General features: G+C 42.6%; 1 protein-coding gene across 1 annotated transcript in view; it reads right to left on the bottom strand.

The window, feature by feature from the left end:
* The window catches only part of STS (steroid sulfatase), a 207,726-nt gene that overhangs the window by 27,965 nt on the left and 160,587 nt on the right, over nt 1-19,174 (bottom strand). Inside the window, 1 exon segment of the mRNA XM_033201712.1 lies at nt 182-341. Coding sequence (XP_033057603.1) covers nt 182-341 — 160 coding nt within the window.

Below are 19,174 nucleotides of genomic sequence, written 5' to 3'. Positions count from 1 at the left end.
CACGTTAAGTAAATTTATATGCCTTTTATCCTACTAATTGACCTGCCTCAAACCTGTGATTTTCAGGAAAACTCCAGGGGGCCAAAGGCCTTGGTCCCCACACCATTATGCAGGCAAACCGGAGCATATTGGGCTGTGAAATCAGAGCTCGACAATACCAACCACCCTGGCATCAGAGTACCTGTCCTCAGGCAAGGGTGCTCCAGCCAGCTTGGCTACTGTAGGAAATATGTCCATGTTGCTAGTGGGCTCATCAATCTTCTGGCCAGCCTGTATCACCCTGGGCCAACGAAGGATGCCTGGAACCCGGATACCTCCTTCCCAGTTGTTTGCTTTTCCTCCTAAAAGATCAAAAAAGAAGTAAGAGGCAACAGGGAGATTTCAACGCTTTAAATGCTCACTTCAATGGACTCTTTCATGCTCAGTGTAGAATAACCAACTGCTCTAATTACATACATTCCATCCATGAGTATTCCATGAGCAATATAGTATATGTTGTATATGTTGTATTGAAAAAAGGAATATATATGACACAGTCACCACCATGCGTGACATGGTCAGCACTGTATGGCATCTTGAACAAAAACTTTGTAATCAGAGGGACTCAACGCAACAAAGATTTGAGCCACCAAAGATTCAAATCAATGACTCTGGAGTCAGGGAATTCAAGTTCCATTTCTACTTTACACCAGCTGTGGTAGGCAAAATAATGGTGCCCCAAGTGTCCGCATCAAAATTTCTGGAGCCTGGAGCCTGGGGAAATGGGTATTTTGCCTTATATGGCAAAAGGGACTCTAAACATGTGACTAAGGATTTTGAGATGAGGAGATTACCCTGCATTGTCTGAGTGGATCCAATGTAATCATGGGGTTGTAAACAAAACATAAAATTCTAAGCACCTCGACTAACAGAATGGACCCCTCCTCTCAGCAAAGGGCATTCCAAAGGTTTAATCTGAAACACTAGTTCAGGCCATGATGGAAAGAGGGGATTGAACATGCCTCATTTTGCCTCCTTCCTTTGGAATTCAGGTACAACTGACCGGCATTAACATTAAAACAGAGACCTTAAGACGGACAAAACAGACTCTTTGTAGCAATAAGATACCAACACCACAGACAGCAGGCCCTGATAGAAAGTGAAGTAGTTTACCCCAAAATATATTTCTTTGACATTTCAAAATAACCCCACACAGTTGTCTCTTGCGAGGAAAACCTACAAGACAATCCCCTTCTCTTTCAGGGTCTTTTCCCTGATCTGGGAGAGAAGTGAACTGACCAAGAGTCTGGTATCTTTTAAAGTCTGATAAGAAACACGTACAATGTATTCTCTCTAAAGCCTGCTACCTGGAGGCTTCATCTACATCATAAGAACCTTGACCTCCACAACTCCCTTATTTTAACCCAGATACTCCCTTCTATCGACTGCAGGTCTTTAAATCAACTCTTTCAACCAACTGCCAGGCAGAAATTCTTTGAGTCCACCTATGACCTGAAGCCTCCTCACCCCCCCACCCCCCGACTCTGACTCCAGACTGAACAATGTACATCTTACATGTATTGACTGATGCCTTATGTCTCCCTAAAATGTATAAATCAAGCTGTAGCCAGAACAGCTTGGGTACATGTTCTCAGGATCTCCTGGGGCTATGTCTACTTGGCTCAGAATAAATCTCTTCAAACGTTTTACAGAGTCTGACTCTTTTTGTAGACAGGGTCCTTTCAAGGGAAAGAGGGAGTCAGAGAAGTGGAGGGGTATAATCACAGAGAGAGGCTGGTATATGCTACGCTGCTGACTTTGAAGGCAGAGAAGGGTACCCCAAGCCCAGGAATGCAGGCAGGCGCTAGAAGTTGGATAAGGCAAGGAATAAGATTCTCCCCTAGAGCCTTCAGCAAGAAACAGCCCTGCCAACACCTTGAGGACCCATTTAATTCATGGTTATTCCCAAAGGAAAATAAATCATTCTACCAAAAAGATACCTGTACCTGTATGTTCATTGCTGCACTATTCACAATAGTAGATGTGGAATGAATCCAGGTGCCCATCAACAAGGATTGGATAAAGAAAATGTGGCACATATACATCATGGAATACTACACAGCCATAAAAAAGAACAAAATATTGTCCTTTGTAGCAACCTGGTATAGCTAGAGGCCATTATCCTAAGTGAATTAATGCAGGAACAGAAAACCAAACACTGCATGTTCTTACTTATAAGTGGGAGCTAAACATTCGGTACTCATAAACATAAAGATGGCAACAATAGACACTGGGATCTATTGGCGGGAGAGAGGGAGGAGGCCAAGGAGTGCAAAACTATCAGGTACTATGTTCACTACTTGGATGACAGGATCATTAGAACCCCAAACCTCAGCATAATGCAATATACCCATGTAACACACCTGCACACGTACCCGCTGAATCTAAAATTTTTTTAAAAATCATGTTGTTTTGAACTACTAAATTTGTGGTCAATGATTACAGCAGACATAGGAAAGAGATACACCAGCCCTTTGCATTTGAGAAAATAGCTTCAGCTATCTGGGTCTCATATTCCCACAACGTTTCCACGCGAGTATTATATGGAATGATTATCCCAACTGCCAAGCTCAGTGCCTGCAAGAGAGAGGAAGGGCACAAAAAATGGCTATTACCATCATTGTTATTATTTTATTACCAGGATGGCTCTTACCAGGAGAGTTGAGGAAACAGGCTTTGTGCCTATGAGGCAATTAGAATATAATTAAATACAGCATTGAAAGGGTACTGGCAGAGGCAGAAAGACTAAGTTCAGAGTGGATCAGAATGTCAGCAGATAATCTCAGAAGATGGTCACTGAAGGAACCAAAACATTTCACCCCAAAATACTCTTCTTTGACATATTTTGAGATGGATGTTCAGAGGGTCTGCAGACAGAAGCAGCCCTGCAAAACTGTCTTTTGTGGGGGAGATTTGAATCTGTAGAGAAAATCTGGTTGGGCGTGGTGGCTCACACCTGTAATCCCAGCACTTTAGGAGGCTGAGACGGGTGGATCACCTGAGGTCAGGAGTTCAAGACCAGGCTGGCCAACATGGTGAAAGCATATCTCTACTAAAAATACAAAAATTAGCCAGACGTGGTGGCGGGCACCTGTAATCCCAGCTACTTGGGAAGATGAGGCATGAGAATTGCTTGAACCCGGGAGGTGGAGGTTGCAGTAAGCCAAGATCTCGCCACTGCACTCCAGCCTGGGTGACAGAGTGAGAATCTGTCTCAGAAAAAAAAAAAAAAAAGGAGAGAGAGAGAAAATCTGCATTGAGGCAGCCAGGCTTTCTCTGAAGGCCTCCCTTGTCTGATCTAGGAAAGATGAACTGAGAGACTCACACCTTTAAAGGTCTGCAAGAAACATTCACCATCTCTTCTCTCTGGGGATTGCTACACAGGAGGTTTCATCTGCATAGCAAGACCACCTCTGCTAGCCAGGTGCTCTCTTCTCCCCTCTCCTAACCCGTGTGGCCACGAGGCAAGGCCCCATTCTTTCTGTAACCTCAAGATGGTATAAAAGCATCAACCCTCTAGCCATTTCTTTGAGATCTATTTTGTAAGGTTCCATGCGTGTTAATAAATTTGTGTGCTTTTTCTCAGTTGCCTTTGTCAGCAGATTTTTAGCAAACCTTCAGAGGGCAAAGGGGCAGTTTTCCTGTGGCCCCTATATGACCAACACCTCCCGTTGAGGGATGGAGACCAAGCGCTCCAGTATAGGGCTTAGACAGGACAGGCCTGAAGTCACTCCAGCTGGGCAGGTGACCCATGGCTGGGGGAATAAACACTGCTTCCTCACCCTTTATGACAAAGGCAGCATAGAGCTAAGTGGTACTGAAGTAGCCATCAGGAAGTCAGGCTGGGGACAAAGGGAGTGGAGTTGACGTTCAGCTACTCAAAAAAGAGGCTGTTTTAAACAATTGGTGTGAAGCATTAAATAGACAGTTAAGTGAGAATGAAGCCAATGAAAAAATGCTCATTCCTCTCGGGAATATCATGTGTGAGTCACACTGGAAATCAATGCCACTTAGGGAGACAGCGGTTTCGGGGTCCTGAAGCAAATCTCCATTGTTAAAAGCTCGTCTCTCTTTTTTTTTTTTTTTTAACCTTTACAGGAATGCCTCCTTTTATTGCATTCTGCTCTAGGGTGTTTTTCAGATGTCACATGATTTATCTATGTATTTGTTTATGTATTTATTTTTATTTATTTTAGGTTCAGGGGTACACATGCAGGTTTGTCATAGAGGTAATCTGCATGTCTTGGGAGTCTGCTGTGCAGATGATTTCATGACCCAGGTAATCAGCATAGTACCTGATATGTAGTTTTTCAGTCCTCTCCCTCTCCCACCCTCCACTCTCAAGGACGCCCCAGTGTCTGCTGTTCCCTTCTGTGTGTCCATGTGTACTCAATGTTTAGCTCCCACTTGTAAGTGAGAACATGCAGAATTCGGTTTTTGGTCCCTGCATTAATTCTTTTAGGATAATGGCCTTCAGCTCCATCTATGTTGCTGCAAAGGACAGGATCTCATTCTTTTTTTATGGCTGCATAGTATTCCATGGTGTGTATGTACCAGAGTTTCTTTATCCAGTCCACTGTTGATGGGTATTTCAGTTGACTCCATGTCTTTGCTATTGTGAATAGTTAAAAGCTCATTTCTTACAGCTGAAGACTGTAGACTGAATTCCTCTCCTCAGCAGGCTCTGACCTTTGCAGACATTCAGAGATTCTACATGCAGTCACTTAGGGGAGATTCCTATGGAAGTTCACATCATACTTTGTAGTTTCTGTGATGGCCTCCTAAGAAAGTTAAAACTCTTCCCCTTATTTTATCTTTTCAACATCACTTGAAGGTAATTCTCTGACAGATACTGTGATTCCTGCTTCACAGAGATCACAGCCAACAAATGGGAAGTTTAACTACTTTGTCGTAGTTCATTCAAGTAGTTGAAAGCGGAGCTTTGGGAGGAATCTCAACGTGTGAATTACAGTCTAGTTTTCCTTCTGTTCCATCAAACTCATAAAATTTTCACCTGCTTATCCTGCTACTCGATCAAACTCACACCATCTTCACTTTAAATTTAACAGCAACAAAGTAAGTGATTGTTATAGAACAAAAAAGGGCTGGTTTCATGAATGGTTTAGATATACAAATATTGCCCCCTTGTTTTAAATAAAACAGCATAAATAAATGGGAACAAAAACCAAACTATTAAAATCAGGAAAAAGCACCCTCTCAAAGTTAATCTTCTAGATGCAACGTGGCATTGTGTATTGGATTCTGAAACAGAGAAAGGGCATTAATGGGAAAGCTGGTAACATGGGAAGGTTAATTTTGACAAAGACACCATAGCTGTGTAGGATGGTAAGATTGCAGATAGCTGGGTGAAAAATAGACCTCTGTACTACCTTTGTAATTCTCCATCAATCTAAACTCATTCATAACATTTTCATACTTTATATATATATATATATATAAAATAGTTGTACAATCTGAGGCTGAGAGATCTTCAGTTATGTGCTGACGGTCACTTATTTAGTAAGCAGTAGAGTTACAGATACAAATCCAGGTTTGTCTGACTGACTCCAAAGCCTGTGAATTTAAACAGTTCTCTGGTATCACTTTATCTTTGCAGCAAGAGCACTGGTGCCAAGTTGTCTATGTCCTGAGAGAAGAGGATCACACCATATTTGTAAACCACATTTAGTTTCTACAGCCTATGTCGAAACTCAGAAAGATACATCTGAACAGTAGAATTAAGGATTGAGGCACCGAGCAAATTTCGTACCCTCCCAGGAGTTGATCTGTGCATCATCTTTAAGGTGAAAGGCAATGTCTGAGGATGGTTTACTAGGGCTCACCAGGGGAAGCCAAGGGATGCATCTGGCTGTAGAGCCATGTGAGAGAGTGGCTGAAAAACACGGCCCTTAAACAGCAGATAGAGGCTGGGTGCAGTGGCTCATGCCTGTAATTCCAGCACTTTGAGAGGCCTAGGCAGGTGGGTTGCTTGAGACCAGGAGTTCAAGACCAGTCTCGGCACCGTGGTGAGATGCCATCTCTACAAAACAAAACAAAACAAAAAAATTAATTAAAAAAATTAGCCAGGTGTGGTGGCACACACCTGTAGTCCCAGCTACTCAGGAGGCTGAGTGGGGGGTACTGCTTGAACCTGGGAGTTTGAGGCTGCAGTGAGCTATGATTGTGCCCCTGCATTCCAGCCTGGGTGACAGAGAGACAACATGTCTTAAAAAACAGAAAACCAAGCACACAGTTTCACAAAAATCCACAGGCGCATCCAAGGTCTGTGTATTTTACAACCCAAGTGCCAGTGATCTATTTCCCTCTGAGGAATTTGCGAATATCCCAGAACTCCAGATGATGGAAGAGACATCTTATAAGAACATGGCTTGATGTATAACCACGTTGAAAACAAAACAAAATAAAACAAATCTCCTGCAGAGGCCCCGGAAATATCACAGCCTGCCAGAGATTCCAGATCCCCAAAGGAGCTCCAAGCCACAAACGGCCACCTGGTGGCAACACTTCTGTCTGGGTGCAAAGAAGTGGCTTACCTCTGCTCAGGTAAGATGCACAGAGCACCTCTACTGCAGGCACGGGACTATGTGCCTGTAGCCCCTAGATCTAGCCACCTACTGACCACCTGAATGGTAGCACCAGGCATGGTTTCGTCTGCAGCTAGTGTTAACAAATTGTCACACTCGAGAAACGCTCTGTTGGAAGCTCTGAACCCACTATGTGGAACATCACGAGATTCCCATCTTGTATTAATAGTTCTGAGTCTATATTCAGGTCCTAAAGAAATGTATCCATAAACATAATCTTGTGCAATTTTCTAAAGCTATAAAGGGAGAGTTTTTACAACAGTCATGGGAAAAAAATGTTTTAAAATTTTTTTAACAGATGATGAACACATCTGAGCACATACTGTCTATGGAAAAACATGTTGGAGGAAGCATGATCACACATTTGCAGGCATGTGTTGATGAGCAAGTGCCCTTGCTTGTCAGATGGTGTAGCTTTCAGTCTCCTTCCTCCTGCGATATTGCGTTGAAAATGAGATGCGCCAAATGTGTCTGTCAGGCTGAAAAAGCACCGAAATCTGCTCTCCCAGGCACCACTCACATTATCATTGAGCAGAGTTCAGAGGAACTCAGAGGGTGGACACGGGATGCTTCATTCATTCAGCAGACATTTAATAAGCAATGACTTGCTATGATCAGGACTAATGATGGAGTTTCACATGTCCCCCAAACCATTCAAACTCATGACTTCAATATAACTCTTGATTCTCACCATCACTCTGCAAGGCAAGTAACCCATTGCACAGCCAAGGAAACTTTGGCAAAGGTTACACAGCCAGTAATTGATGGTATTAGGTGTAGTTCTAGAACCTATCCTGCCAAATGCTAGGCTTTACTGATTTTCACATCCCCAAATGGGACACAAAGGTATATCATGGAGATTACGCCCTACAGAAACTCACAGCCTCAAAAGATAGCTCAGATAATACCCACTGAGAACTGTGATTGTAAGCCAACAGAATCCCAGAGAGAACACAGTGAACAGGAACCTTGCCCTACAGAAATTAAAAGTCTCAAAAGACAGCTCAGATATATCCACAGGCCAGGCACAGTGGCTCACACCTGTAATCCCAACACTTTGGGAGACTGAGGTAGGAGGGTCACTTGAGGTCGGGGTTTGAGACCTGGGCAACATAGTGAGACCCAGTCTCTACAAAAAATAAGAAATAAAAAAGCTAGCCAGGCATGGTGGTGCATGCTACATGGAAGGATGAGGCAGGAGGATTGAGTAAGCCTAGGAGATTGAGGCCGTAGTGAGCTGTGATCATGCCACTGCACTCTAGCTTGGGTGACAAAGTGAAACCCTGCCTCAAACAAACAAACAAACAAACAAACAAAAGATATGCCCACAGATACCTCTGATTAAGTACCAACAAAAATCAAAAGAAATGTCTTTTACCTGGGCAAACCTGCCCTGTACCAATAGATTTTGACTTGGGTTTTGAAGGAGAAATTAACTTAGAAAAGTTGGAGAATAGGATATGGGGGAAAGAAAAAAAAAAAAAAAACAGGTGAAGGAGTATGAATTATTTTTTCTGAAAATTTATAAGCAGAGAAAAAGCCATAGTCTAAGTTTAAAATTTGGTAGAGTAATTGTCCAACTCACACTTTTAACATCCTGATGGCATGTTGTGATGATGTTCTCATCACAGAAGGATGATGACTGAGTTACTCAATCTCTCTAGGCAAGCATAGCAAGGATTCTTCTACAATTTACTCTAAGACTCTTGTTAGAAACAGCTGTTTGCAAACCAGGCTTCTATTTTTGTCCTTCTGAATGCTCCCACACAGCAGGTCAAATCACTTTTAATGGCAAGAGCATATGCTAGTCATTCTTATGCTTGATCTGGGCAGAGTTTTATGAAATATTCTGTTTTTCATTTTTCTCCTCAAATCTTCCCATCCGAGATAACACTAATTCTCTGAATTGAGGCAAACCCCATTGAAGTGTGTGACGATAATTCACGCGAAATGTTTTCTCACACAAGATGCTACATTTTACACTCTCCTTGATTTATTCATGCCAAAGACTAAAACCCATGAATTGCAGATGGGAAATATAACAATATTTTTCAGGTTCCACCAATGTATTACCCACCTATTACGAGGGCAAAAATAAGGAGCCTGGTGATATCAGTTGTTAAACAACAGGTCAAGAATTGAAAAATATCCTTAAAATTAATTGACACAGCTCAAATGATTAAGAATGACTCCTCAAGCAATACATCCAACTGCTAAGGAATCTGAGTCAAGGGTTGGCAAACTTTTTCTCTAAAGAGCCAGATAGTAAATATTTCAGGCTCTTTTGGTGGCTTTCTCAACTACTCAACTCTGTTGTTGTAATTAAGAAGCAGCCAGGAATAAGACATTCACAAATGAGCATGGCTGGGTTTCAATAAAACTTATTTAGAAAATCAAGGGCTGGTTTGCATTAGGCCCACATGCTACAGCTAGGCCAGTCCTGTTCTAATTTACTAAATTTTGATTTTTTGGGGGTGGGGTGAGCACACCAACTTGGACCTTACTCCGTAATATTAAATCCATCAGTATCAGGGGGAAGTGTCACAGCAACGTCTACTAACATTTTTCTTGTTACTTAATTGAACTCCTACTTAATATTGTCCGAAAGAATGAAAAACTGAAAAATACATCTTACTCTGGAATGTGAAGCTAAGCATGTCCTGACTGGGGTCCACCTTTCCAACATCACACCTTGGTTGAGCTGAGTCCCATGAAAATGTCCTGGTCAACAGCTCATCCTCTGCTCTCTGGAAAGTTCTGCCGCTCCCTCTTGATGGTTGCTCTGCTAGGATTTGACCCTGGGATGGTTAATATTGAGTGTCAACTTGATTGGATTGAAGGATGTAAAGTACTGTTCCTGGCTGTGTCTGTGAAGGTGTTGCCAAAAGAGATTAATATTTGAGTCAGTGGGCTGGGAGAGGCAGACCCACCCTCAATCTGGGTGGGTACCATCTAATCAGCTGCCCACGTGGCTAGAATAAAGCAGGCAGAAGAACGTGGAAGTACTAGACTGGCTGAGTCTTCCAGCCTTCATCTTTCTCCCATGCTGGATGCTTCCTGTCCTCAAACATCAGACTCCAAGTGCTTCAGCTTTTGGATTCCTGGGCTTACACCAGTGATTTGCCAGGGGCTCTCGGACCTTCGACCACAGACTGAAGGCTGCACTATCATCAGCTTCCCTACTTTTGAGGTTTTGGAACTCGGACTGGCTTCCTGGCTCCTCAGCTTGCACACAGCCCATTGTGGGCCTTCACCTTGTGATTGTGTGAGTCAATTCTCCTAATAAACTCCCTTTCATACAGACATCTATCTTATTAGTCCTGTCCCTCTAGACAACCCTGACTAATACAGCCCCCACACCCAAATCATTTACAAAACTCCTTAAAAGCCTAGACAACAAGCCTCTCCGATTTCATTAAGCCTTCTATGATCAGGTATTATTTTCCTACTTTCAATTTCCACAGTATTTTTCAAGTTCAAGTTTATGGGACATATGACAACCAATTCTATGCATGTCTCATTCCAACAGGATCAACAGTATTTGAGAACAAACGGTCCAATGCATTGTTAAATCAACTGAACAGTGTAATCCCTTCCAAATAGATGGTACTCAATATATTTTGTGTAACAAATGAAATAATGAATTAATCAATGAAGAGTATTGCTGTGGGAAAAAAACAGAAGCCTACAGGTGAATGTGATTACAAACTCCTATTTCTAACCTTTTCTGGTCTCTATTTTGCTACATGCTCATTTCCCTAATACATTACATTCCTAAAATGTTCTCCACCAGAGTCATATACTAAACAGCTTGACCTTTGACTATCAAAAGAGAAACTCTCCCTGAATGTCATCAAAGAAAATGAGCCCATAAGCATGAGCTATGCCCACTCCCTGCCCTCACAGAGCCCAGTTTACCCACCGCGGCCACATCCTTCTCACACCTCTTTGCTGTTCCAGAATCCCAACCTTTCTCTCCTGCAGAGCATGCTCGACCACACAACTTCAATCTTGCCCATCTCAAAAGTGAGAAATTCAAGCCTCCCATTACGGGATCACAATCTCCTGTCTGTCCATGTGACTTTTTCAACAACATGTGCAAGCTCTGCCACATTTAACTGTGTAGTATTAAGGTCATACATTTTGTCAACTGAGGCCAATGCAATCAAATCACTCTGCTTATGGCAATGCCTGAGACGGTGGTGATCCAGCAGTTGCATACTCTGTTGAAGTGGACAGTCTCAATCATTCCAAATGGCCCTTCCATTTTCAGGGTGTTTGCTAATGTTAACCCATCTGTCTGGTCCTTGCTCCCAGCTCAGATAACCCGCAAGGCAGAGCTCAGTGCCCGGACATGATACCAAATCTCCATCACCTGACACTGTCAGTCCCTGCTCACACTTTTTTTTGAGACAGGATCTCACTTTGTCAGTCAGGCGGGAGTGCAGTGGTGCAATCAAGTCTCACTGCAGCCTCCACCTCCCAGGCTCCACTGATCCTCCCATCTCAGCCTCTGGAGTAGCTGGACTACAAGCACATGCCATCACATCTGACTAATTTTTAATTTTTTTTTTTTTTTAAGAGATGAGGTCTAACTATGTTGCTCAGACTGCTCTAGAATTCCTGGGCTCAAGGGATCCTCCTGCTTTGGCCTCCCAAAGTGATGAAATTACAGGTATGAGCCACTGCGCCCTGCTACACTTTCATCCCTAGAAATACTGAGCTGCGTTTTCACTCCCCATAAGTATTTCACACCCGCCCACTGCGTACTTCCCACCTGTCCTCTCCTAGCCAACAATGCAAAACGTCAACCTGCAAAATGTCAGCTCCTCCTGGAAGGTTCTCTCAATTCCCAAGTTGGGCTAACTGCCTTTACCATACTTTAACAGTTCCCTTACCAGTATATTACACTGAAGCAGTCTCTTATATCTCTATCCTAAAACCTAGTAGAATTCTAGTAGAATTTAGAGGCATTATGTCTTTTAGTAGAATTTAAGCTACTAGCTTCTAGTAGAATGTAAATTAGTAGCAGTCGGAGGCCGTTTATTTCTTGCCTTTATACCCTATCAGCTAGCCCTGTGCCTGGCATGCTCTATAGAATCAATATATAAATGCATGTCAGTCAAATTCAACCAAATGCATGAATATATAAACGAGACTAATGTGATCTTCTTTCAAAGGTGAAAAGGCTGTGGATATCTGCTGGAGGACTAAATACTGACACTAGCATGAAGGGGCAGCTTTACCTACTCTTGGGAAGCCAATGACAATGTTTGCCAACATCATTTGAACATTGTAATAATCTACCAGAGTCAGTCGCTACTATTTTTTTCTCACAATAAAAGTATCAATTGCTCTCTGAAAGCTGCATTATTGAATGAGGGAAAGAGATGTCAAAATCAGTGACTGTAAGAAGCAACTCATAAGTGACATGGACTCAAGCCGCGTGTTTGGAATTTGGCCTTAGGGTAAGGAAAAAATGCCTGAAGAGCAGTGCCTTCCATGCAGCCATCAGGGAATTTTAAAAGCATTTCTCTGCACATGAAAAAAAAGTCTATATTCTTGAACACTCTGGAAAATATGATCCCCCACCCCCATACTTCTGCAGAAGCCATCTATAGAGTTAATTTATCCATTCCATTGACATTTATTACTTGCCTGTAGGCAGAGAAAAAGGGAGGGAGGAAGAGCCTCCTTCAGGGTGACTTGACTTGGGAAAGGGATGGAAATGAAGCCAGACATTGGAGTTTAACTGTTCTGTTCTGAGAATACAGGAAATCTTGTAGTATGAGGAAAACACAAACTCTAAACTCAACTAAAAGAATATCTTAAGGAAGTTATTCTGGTCCCATGTAAAGGATGATATTTTAGGAGAAAGGGAAGAAATAGGGAGAGAAGGAAACAGAAGGAAGAGAAATCTAAGAAGTGATCACTATTTGTATTAGTCAATTTTCATACTTCTATGAAGAAATACCCGAGACTAGGTAATTTATACAGAAAAAGTTTTAACGGACTCACAGTTCCACATGGCTAGGGGGCCTCACAATCATGGTGGGAGGTGAGGGAGAAGCAAAGGCACGTCTTACATGGCATCAGGCAAGACAGCATGTGAAGGGGAACTGCCCTTTATAAAATCATCAGCTCTCATGAGACTTATTCACTATCATGAGAACAGCACAGGAAAGACCCGTCCCCATGATTCAATTACCTCTAACTGGGTGCCTCCCACGACATGTGGGGATTATGGGAGCTACAATTCAAGATGAGATTTTGATGGGGACACAGCCAAACCATATCCCTATTCATTTAGTAAGTTCTTATTGAATGCCTACTCCACGGTTATTCAAGGCACTAGGACACAGTGGTGAATGAGGCAGCCCAGATCCCAGCTTCCATGGGAGAAGGACTATGAGCAAATAAAATAATAAACAGGTATGAGTTTCCAACACAAAGACGCTAAGGTGGGAACAGGATGAAGGGGTTGGGGGACCCAGGAAAAGCCAGGAAGAGAGGATGAGAAAACTGTACAGCTGGGGTGCAGACATCACATTGTATTTTCAGTGGACGGGAAGATATTGGAGTGGTTTTTTGTTCTGTTCGTTTGTTTGTTGCCCAGGCTGGAGTGCAGTGGTGCAATCATAGCTCACTGCAGCCTTGACCTCCTGAGCTCAAGTGATCCTCCCATCTCAGCCTCCCAAAGTGCTAGGATTACAGGTGTGAGCCACCATGCCTGGTTGATACTAGAGTGTTTGAAGAAAGGAAAAAAACCATGTGAAGGTGGAGGCAGAGATCGGACTGATACATCTACAAGTCAAGGAAGGTTAAGAATTAATGGCAGAACAACAAAGGATTCTCCCCTAGAGGTTTTGTTGCGATCCCAGGACTTCCAGCACCTTGCTTTCAGACTCCTGGCCCCCAGAACTGAGAGAAAACAACTTTCTGCTGCTTTTAAGCCACCTAGTTTGTGGTACTAATGGTTACATCAGTCCTTAGAAATTCAATATAGTACACTGACATTATGTTTATGAAATCTCACTCCAGTGTCTGGGTGCAGAATGGAATTTTGTGAGAACAAAGAATTAGGGAGACCACCAAGAAGCACACTGGAGAAGTCCATAGGGCAGACCACAGTGGCCTGGACAAGATGGAAAATTGATACAACTGACAAAAGAGGACCAATGTCAGATAAACTTAGAAAATAAAGTGAATAGGATGTGATTCCAAAATATGGGATACATAGGGTTAAAGAGAGGCAAAATAAAACAAGCCCACAACCAGCAAACATCGTAGCACTGAGGTTCAGTCACTGGGTAAAGCATTCAATAAGATCATGCAGATATGGGGATGTGTGGGCTTGGGCTAGCTTGCATTTGATGTCTAGCTTGCATCTTTCCGAGATGACATGCCTACTGAGCTTCCAGGTCGTGTGGCAAGTGGGCAGCTGGACATAGCAATGTGGACCTCCACAGCAGGGTCCTGGCTCTGTATGTGGGATGCCCTGCAGTTGGATGTCATATGAGGTCCTGGATTTGGATGACATCAGGTAGGGCAAGTGTGAAGATAAAGAAGGGAAGGGGGCCCAGGACAGAGCCCTGGAGGTCTCCAACATTGAGAGGTGGATCAGGTAAGAAGCAGCTGCAGTGAAGGTTGAGAAGAAACTTCCATGAATTCATTTGCAACTCCGTTTGCAAAGAGAGGCTCAAAGGCTTAGAACCCTGATTTAGACAAGTGAAGCTAGGGGTGGGGTCACTCGCTTCTTCAATAAGAGAACTGCAATTTTCAGGATTCTCAGCTTGAACTCCTTTCTGTTCTACTGCCTTGACACAGATGCAAGTGCAGAATGAAGTGTCTTCTCAAGACTCACCCACCAGGCTGATCCAAATAGATCCAATGCCTGTCCAGGGTGCAGGAACATACATTGAGAGCCATCAACTAAATTCCCTAGAAAGAGTTAAGGATTGTGTAGAAATCTTAAATCCTCTATTAGTTTCAAGTAATGTTTTCTACTCCTAAGGTTCCAAAGAAGCAATGTGAATATTTTCAAATGTCAATAGCCCTGATGGAAAATTTTACATTTAACAGCTACAAAGGGTCACAGGCTATGGGATGTTCAGTGGTTTACTTATTTATCTTGCTGTCTGTGAAAATAATAATCACATGATATGGGAACACAGTCAAATTAACTGGAAGCCCTAATGGAGACAATGATTTCTCAATTATTAAATAGGAAGATAAATTATTCCTTAGAAAATTGGTTTTATTAGGTTGACACGATCATTCAAAGCATGTGGACAATACAAGAAAATTTATTTTAGAAGGATCTCGGAGGGAAATATTTTAGCAACTACTCTATAAAGGACTTATTGCCAAGATTTCTAAACTTTGAACAGAATTATACCCAAAGTATACATTTGACCCTACCCTTATTTCCCAATTTCCCTTTATGCTAGAACATTTTGACAAAGACAAAATTTACCCAATCCAAATCTAAACAGAAGAATCATATTGCAAAGTCATTTCCTTAAAAACATGAAACAGTCCTGTTATTACTCCCTCACCCCTGGAATATTAAATAATTGTTTTTTAAATGTAGACTGCGGTAGACATGTAATGTACCTCTTATTAAAAGGAATAACCTGCTGAATTTAATGGAAGGATGATTTTTTTTTTTTAACAGGAAGTCTGGTATATTTTATTTATTTATTTATGTTTAACTTTATTTTAGACTTGGGGATTCACGTGAAGGTTGCTTTGTTAGACAGGTAAACTCATGTCATGGGGGTTGGTGTACAAATTATTTAATCACACAGGTATTTAGCCTAGTACCCAATAGTGATCTTTTCTGCTCCTTTCCCTCCTCCCACCCTCCCGGCTCAAACGGACCCCAGTCTTTGTTGTTTCCTTTTATGTGTTCATAAGTTCTCATCATTTAGCTCTCATTTATAAGTGAGAACACATGGTATTTGGTTTTCTGTTCCTGCATTATTAGTTTGCTAAGGATAATAGCCTCCAGCTCCATCTAAGTTACAAAAACATGATCTCATTCTTTTTTATGGCTTCATAGTATTCCATGGTATATATATACACATTTTCTTTATCTACCCCGTCATTGATGAAGCCTATAGATTTCACTAGGGAAACAGACTTGACTTGGGAATACAGGAGAATCATTAAGTTCAAATACTAAGATGGCTCTGCTGCCTGGGTGACAGAGCAAGATTCTCTCAAAAGGAAAAAAAAAAAGTTCAAATAGCAAAGCCCATTGAAGGGTTTTGATGGATAGTAGAAGTCATGATTGTTTAGAAAAAGATGCTATTTTAAACGGTGTTAAATCCTATGATTTTTCTGTGTCTGCATAAACCATAGGTGTGTGTTTGAGTTTGCAGCTTTAGAGAACAAGATGTCTTGACACTAAGAAGCCTACTTCCCATAACTAGAAGGAAACCTTATCTTCCTTTAGGGCACTGTATTTTAACAGCGTTTCACTGTGAACTTGATTGCAAGTAAGTTTGACAAAAGGACAATACTTTGCAATAGAGCGGTGGCTGAGACATTAATCGTGTTACGCATTCATGGTATGTCTAGCATGCAAGCAAAACATTTCTAACACATCGAATACATTTCTTTAAAAAAAAAAAGACATTCATGGAGTAGCTCCTGACATGCTTGCAGGGTTGTACGATAAAATCGGGGTTCCCAGCCATCATTCAAGACCCTTGGGGCTCCCTTTCTGACCTATACCTCTCCTGTCTCTGAACCCTGGTGAACTATCTATGCAAAACGTGATGCCTCTCCTTCTCTGCCCCATGAAGCCTCCCTCGGATTGTCAGTCAGGGGTCCCCTCTCCCTGCCCTGAGGCTCTACAGCCTTGCATATGTAACTTTCTTAAGTAACTATTACTCTCCAACCACTTCTAGTATTGTGATTTATGTACATCTCTCCTCCTCAGCAGCTGCTAAGCTATTTTGGAACTGAACAGGCACTAAGAGAGAGAATGAATGGATGGATGAACTGCAGCGTGGAATGCAGCCTGGAACTCTAGTCTTTTTTTTTTTTTTTTTTTTTTTTTTTTTTTTTGAGACGGAGTCTCGCTCTGTCGCCCGGACTGGAGTGCAGTGGCCGGATCTCAGCTCACTGCAAGCTCCGCCTCCGGGTTCCGCCATTCTCCTGCCTCAGCCTCCCGAGTAGCTGGGACTACAGGCGCCGCCACCTCGCCCGGCTAGTTTTTTGTATTTTATTTTTAGTAGAGACGGGGTTTCACAGTGTTAGCCAGGATGGTCTCGATCTCCTGACCTCGTGATCCGCCCGTCTCGGCCTCCCAAAGTGCTGGGATTACAGGCTTGAGCCACCGCGCCCGGCCGGAACTCTAGTCTTTAGAGACGCTGGCATCTACAAAATGAAATAAAAACAACTCTCTCCACACAGGTTATAGCCTCGTGAAAATAAGACTGAAACACCGATGAGATGGAGCAGGGACCCCTCTTAGAGGCCTGCTGGACTCTCCCAGGCAGGGAAAGAAAGAAAAATCTTGAGTTCCTTCAAAGAAAATTCCAGGCACCTAGCAGGCTTTGAAAAGTAAATGAGCAACTGATAAGCAAGAAGGTGATCACAGAGTAAAACAACAGACAAGGAAGTTACAGCCATAAAATGTTTGGTTCCCTGTAATAACAAAAGATAACACTTTAACATATGTCCCATAGTTGTTTTTCAGAAAGTGGACCCCTTCCAAATGGCAAATGCCATCTGCTGGCATCTAGGCTCCAGGTAAAGAGGAACTGAGGACTGAACTCTGACTGACATTCTTTGTTCCAAATTTCTTCCCAAGGGGCCTGGAGGAAGCCATGCCCACAGGCCAGATACCATGTTTGGTTTTGCTGACCCCAAATTTTCAGACAAAGCTTCACTTCCTAAACCAATCGCAAATCAGGGAATCTTTGAAGCCACCTATGACCTGCGAGCACCCCTTTGGGATGTCCTGCCTTTTTAGGTCTAAGCAATGTATAATCTCCATGTGCCGACTTATGACTTGGCCTGTAGCCTCTGCCTCCCAGGCTTTAAAAATCCTTGCTTGCAAACCATTGGGGAAGTGGAATCTTAAGTGAGAGATGCCTCATTCTACTTGCTTGTAGCCCTGCAAATAAACACCCTCCTTTCTCCCACTGTAAAACCTCGGTGTGGATGTTTGGCCTTACTGCGTTGGGTGAGTGGACCCCAGTTCAGCCCGGTAACACCATGTCTTCATATATTAGAAATACATGTTTCCACTTTTTACTACTTTTAAAGTAACATGGCACACAGAGAAGGGCTGAAAGAGTGATAGCCTACTGGGGTTAATCCTGTTCAGATTAAACACACCGGTTGATTAATCAAACCCACATTACATATTGATCATGTGTCCTGCCTGCATTGAGCAAGGTAACACTACCTAAAGGAAGGGGCTGGGAGGAGGTCTGAGCAGCCTATGAAGGTTGGCCAGATGCACCTAACAGGCATCTTTTTGTGCTAGGTGCCAGGTAACAAAAGATGTAGGAGAGGGTTCCTGCGCCTGGGTGCTCAGCCGGTCATAGGGCTCCAGATGTGCACACAGAGATGTAAATAGAAGTATAAGGCTTCATAAGCTATCTGCAGCCTGAGGGATAGACTACAGAGGACTATTTCTCTTTGCCTCAGGTGTGGTGTAATCTGGCCTTACTGAGCTCCTTGCAGTTTGCAGAATAAGCTATTTGCTGCTTCTCCCTCTTTCTAGCATGACAAAAGAGAGCAAGGGGTTGGAAAGGCAGAAAGAGATAGAAGGGGAGTGAGAGCAGATGCACAGACCCACTGGTGACCTCCTTTCTAGCTGCATCTCCTTTGCAAACATTCCTGGGAACTCCTCAGCCAAGTGAGGCTCTCCTTCCCCTTGTGCCATTAGTATCTTGTGCATGCAAGTGTTAGTGCCCTTATCAAATTGCACTGGGTCTTCCCAGGCTTCAAGCCATCATCTACCCACCCACCTACCAGTTCAACATGACTTCCTTCAGGGCAGACACCATGTTTTATATTTACTGTTGTGTCTGACTCAATGCAAGATACACAGAAGATAATCAATATTCCAAAACAAATTGATAGATAAAAGCATTCCCTATATCATCCTTTCATACCTTGCAGGTAAACTGTGATTCACCCTCCCTTTTGGTTAAGGCATCATCTCTTCTTGTACCTTCAACCCATATCCACCGCAGAGTTGGCTGGGGAGTCCTAACCCTCAGCATGAATACGCCCTTTTAGGTATCATATCACTTTATGAAATGGGCCACGTTGTATGTCATGTAATGCCTGTCATATAAGATAGACATTAGATATGTATATATTAGACATTAGATATGTCTAACGTATATAGACATTAAACATTAGTTATGTCTAAGTAGATTAGATATATCTAAATGTATATATTAGACATTATATATGTCTATCTTATATTGGAAGAGTATACACTATATAAGCCAGTAGCTGGGTCTCATCAAATATCTCCAATGACTAGCATGATGCCC

The sequence above is a fragment of the Trachypithecus francoisi genome, unplaced genomic scaffold (assembly GCF_009764315.1).
Source record: "Trachypithecus francoisi isolate TF-2019V2 unplaced genomic scaffold, Tfra_2.0 Lachesis_group6, whole genome shotgun sequence".
Lineage (NCBI taxonomy): Eukaryota > Metazoa > Chordata > Mammalia > Primates > Cercopithecidae > Trachypithecus > Trachypithecus francoisi.
The sequence above is the reverse complement of the archived record's forward strand: the minus strand, read 5'-3'. Positions and strand labels throughout refer to the sequence as shown.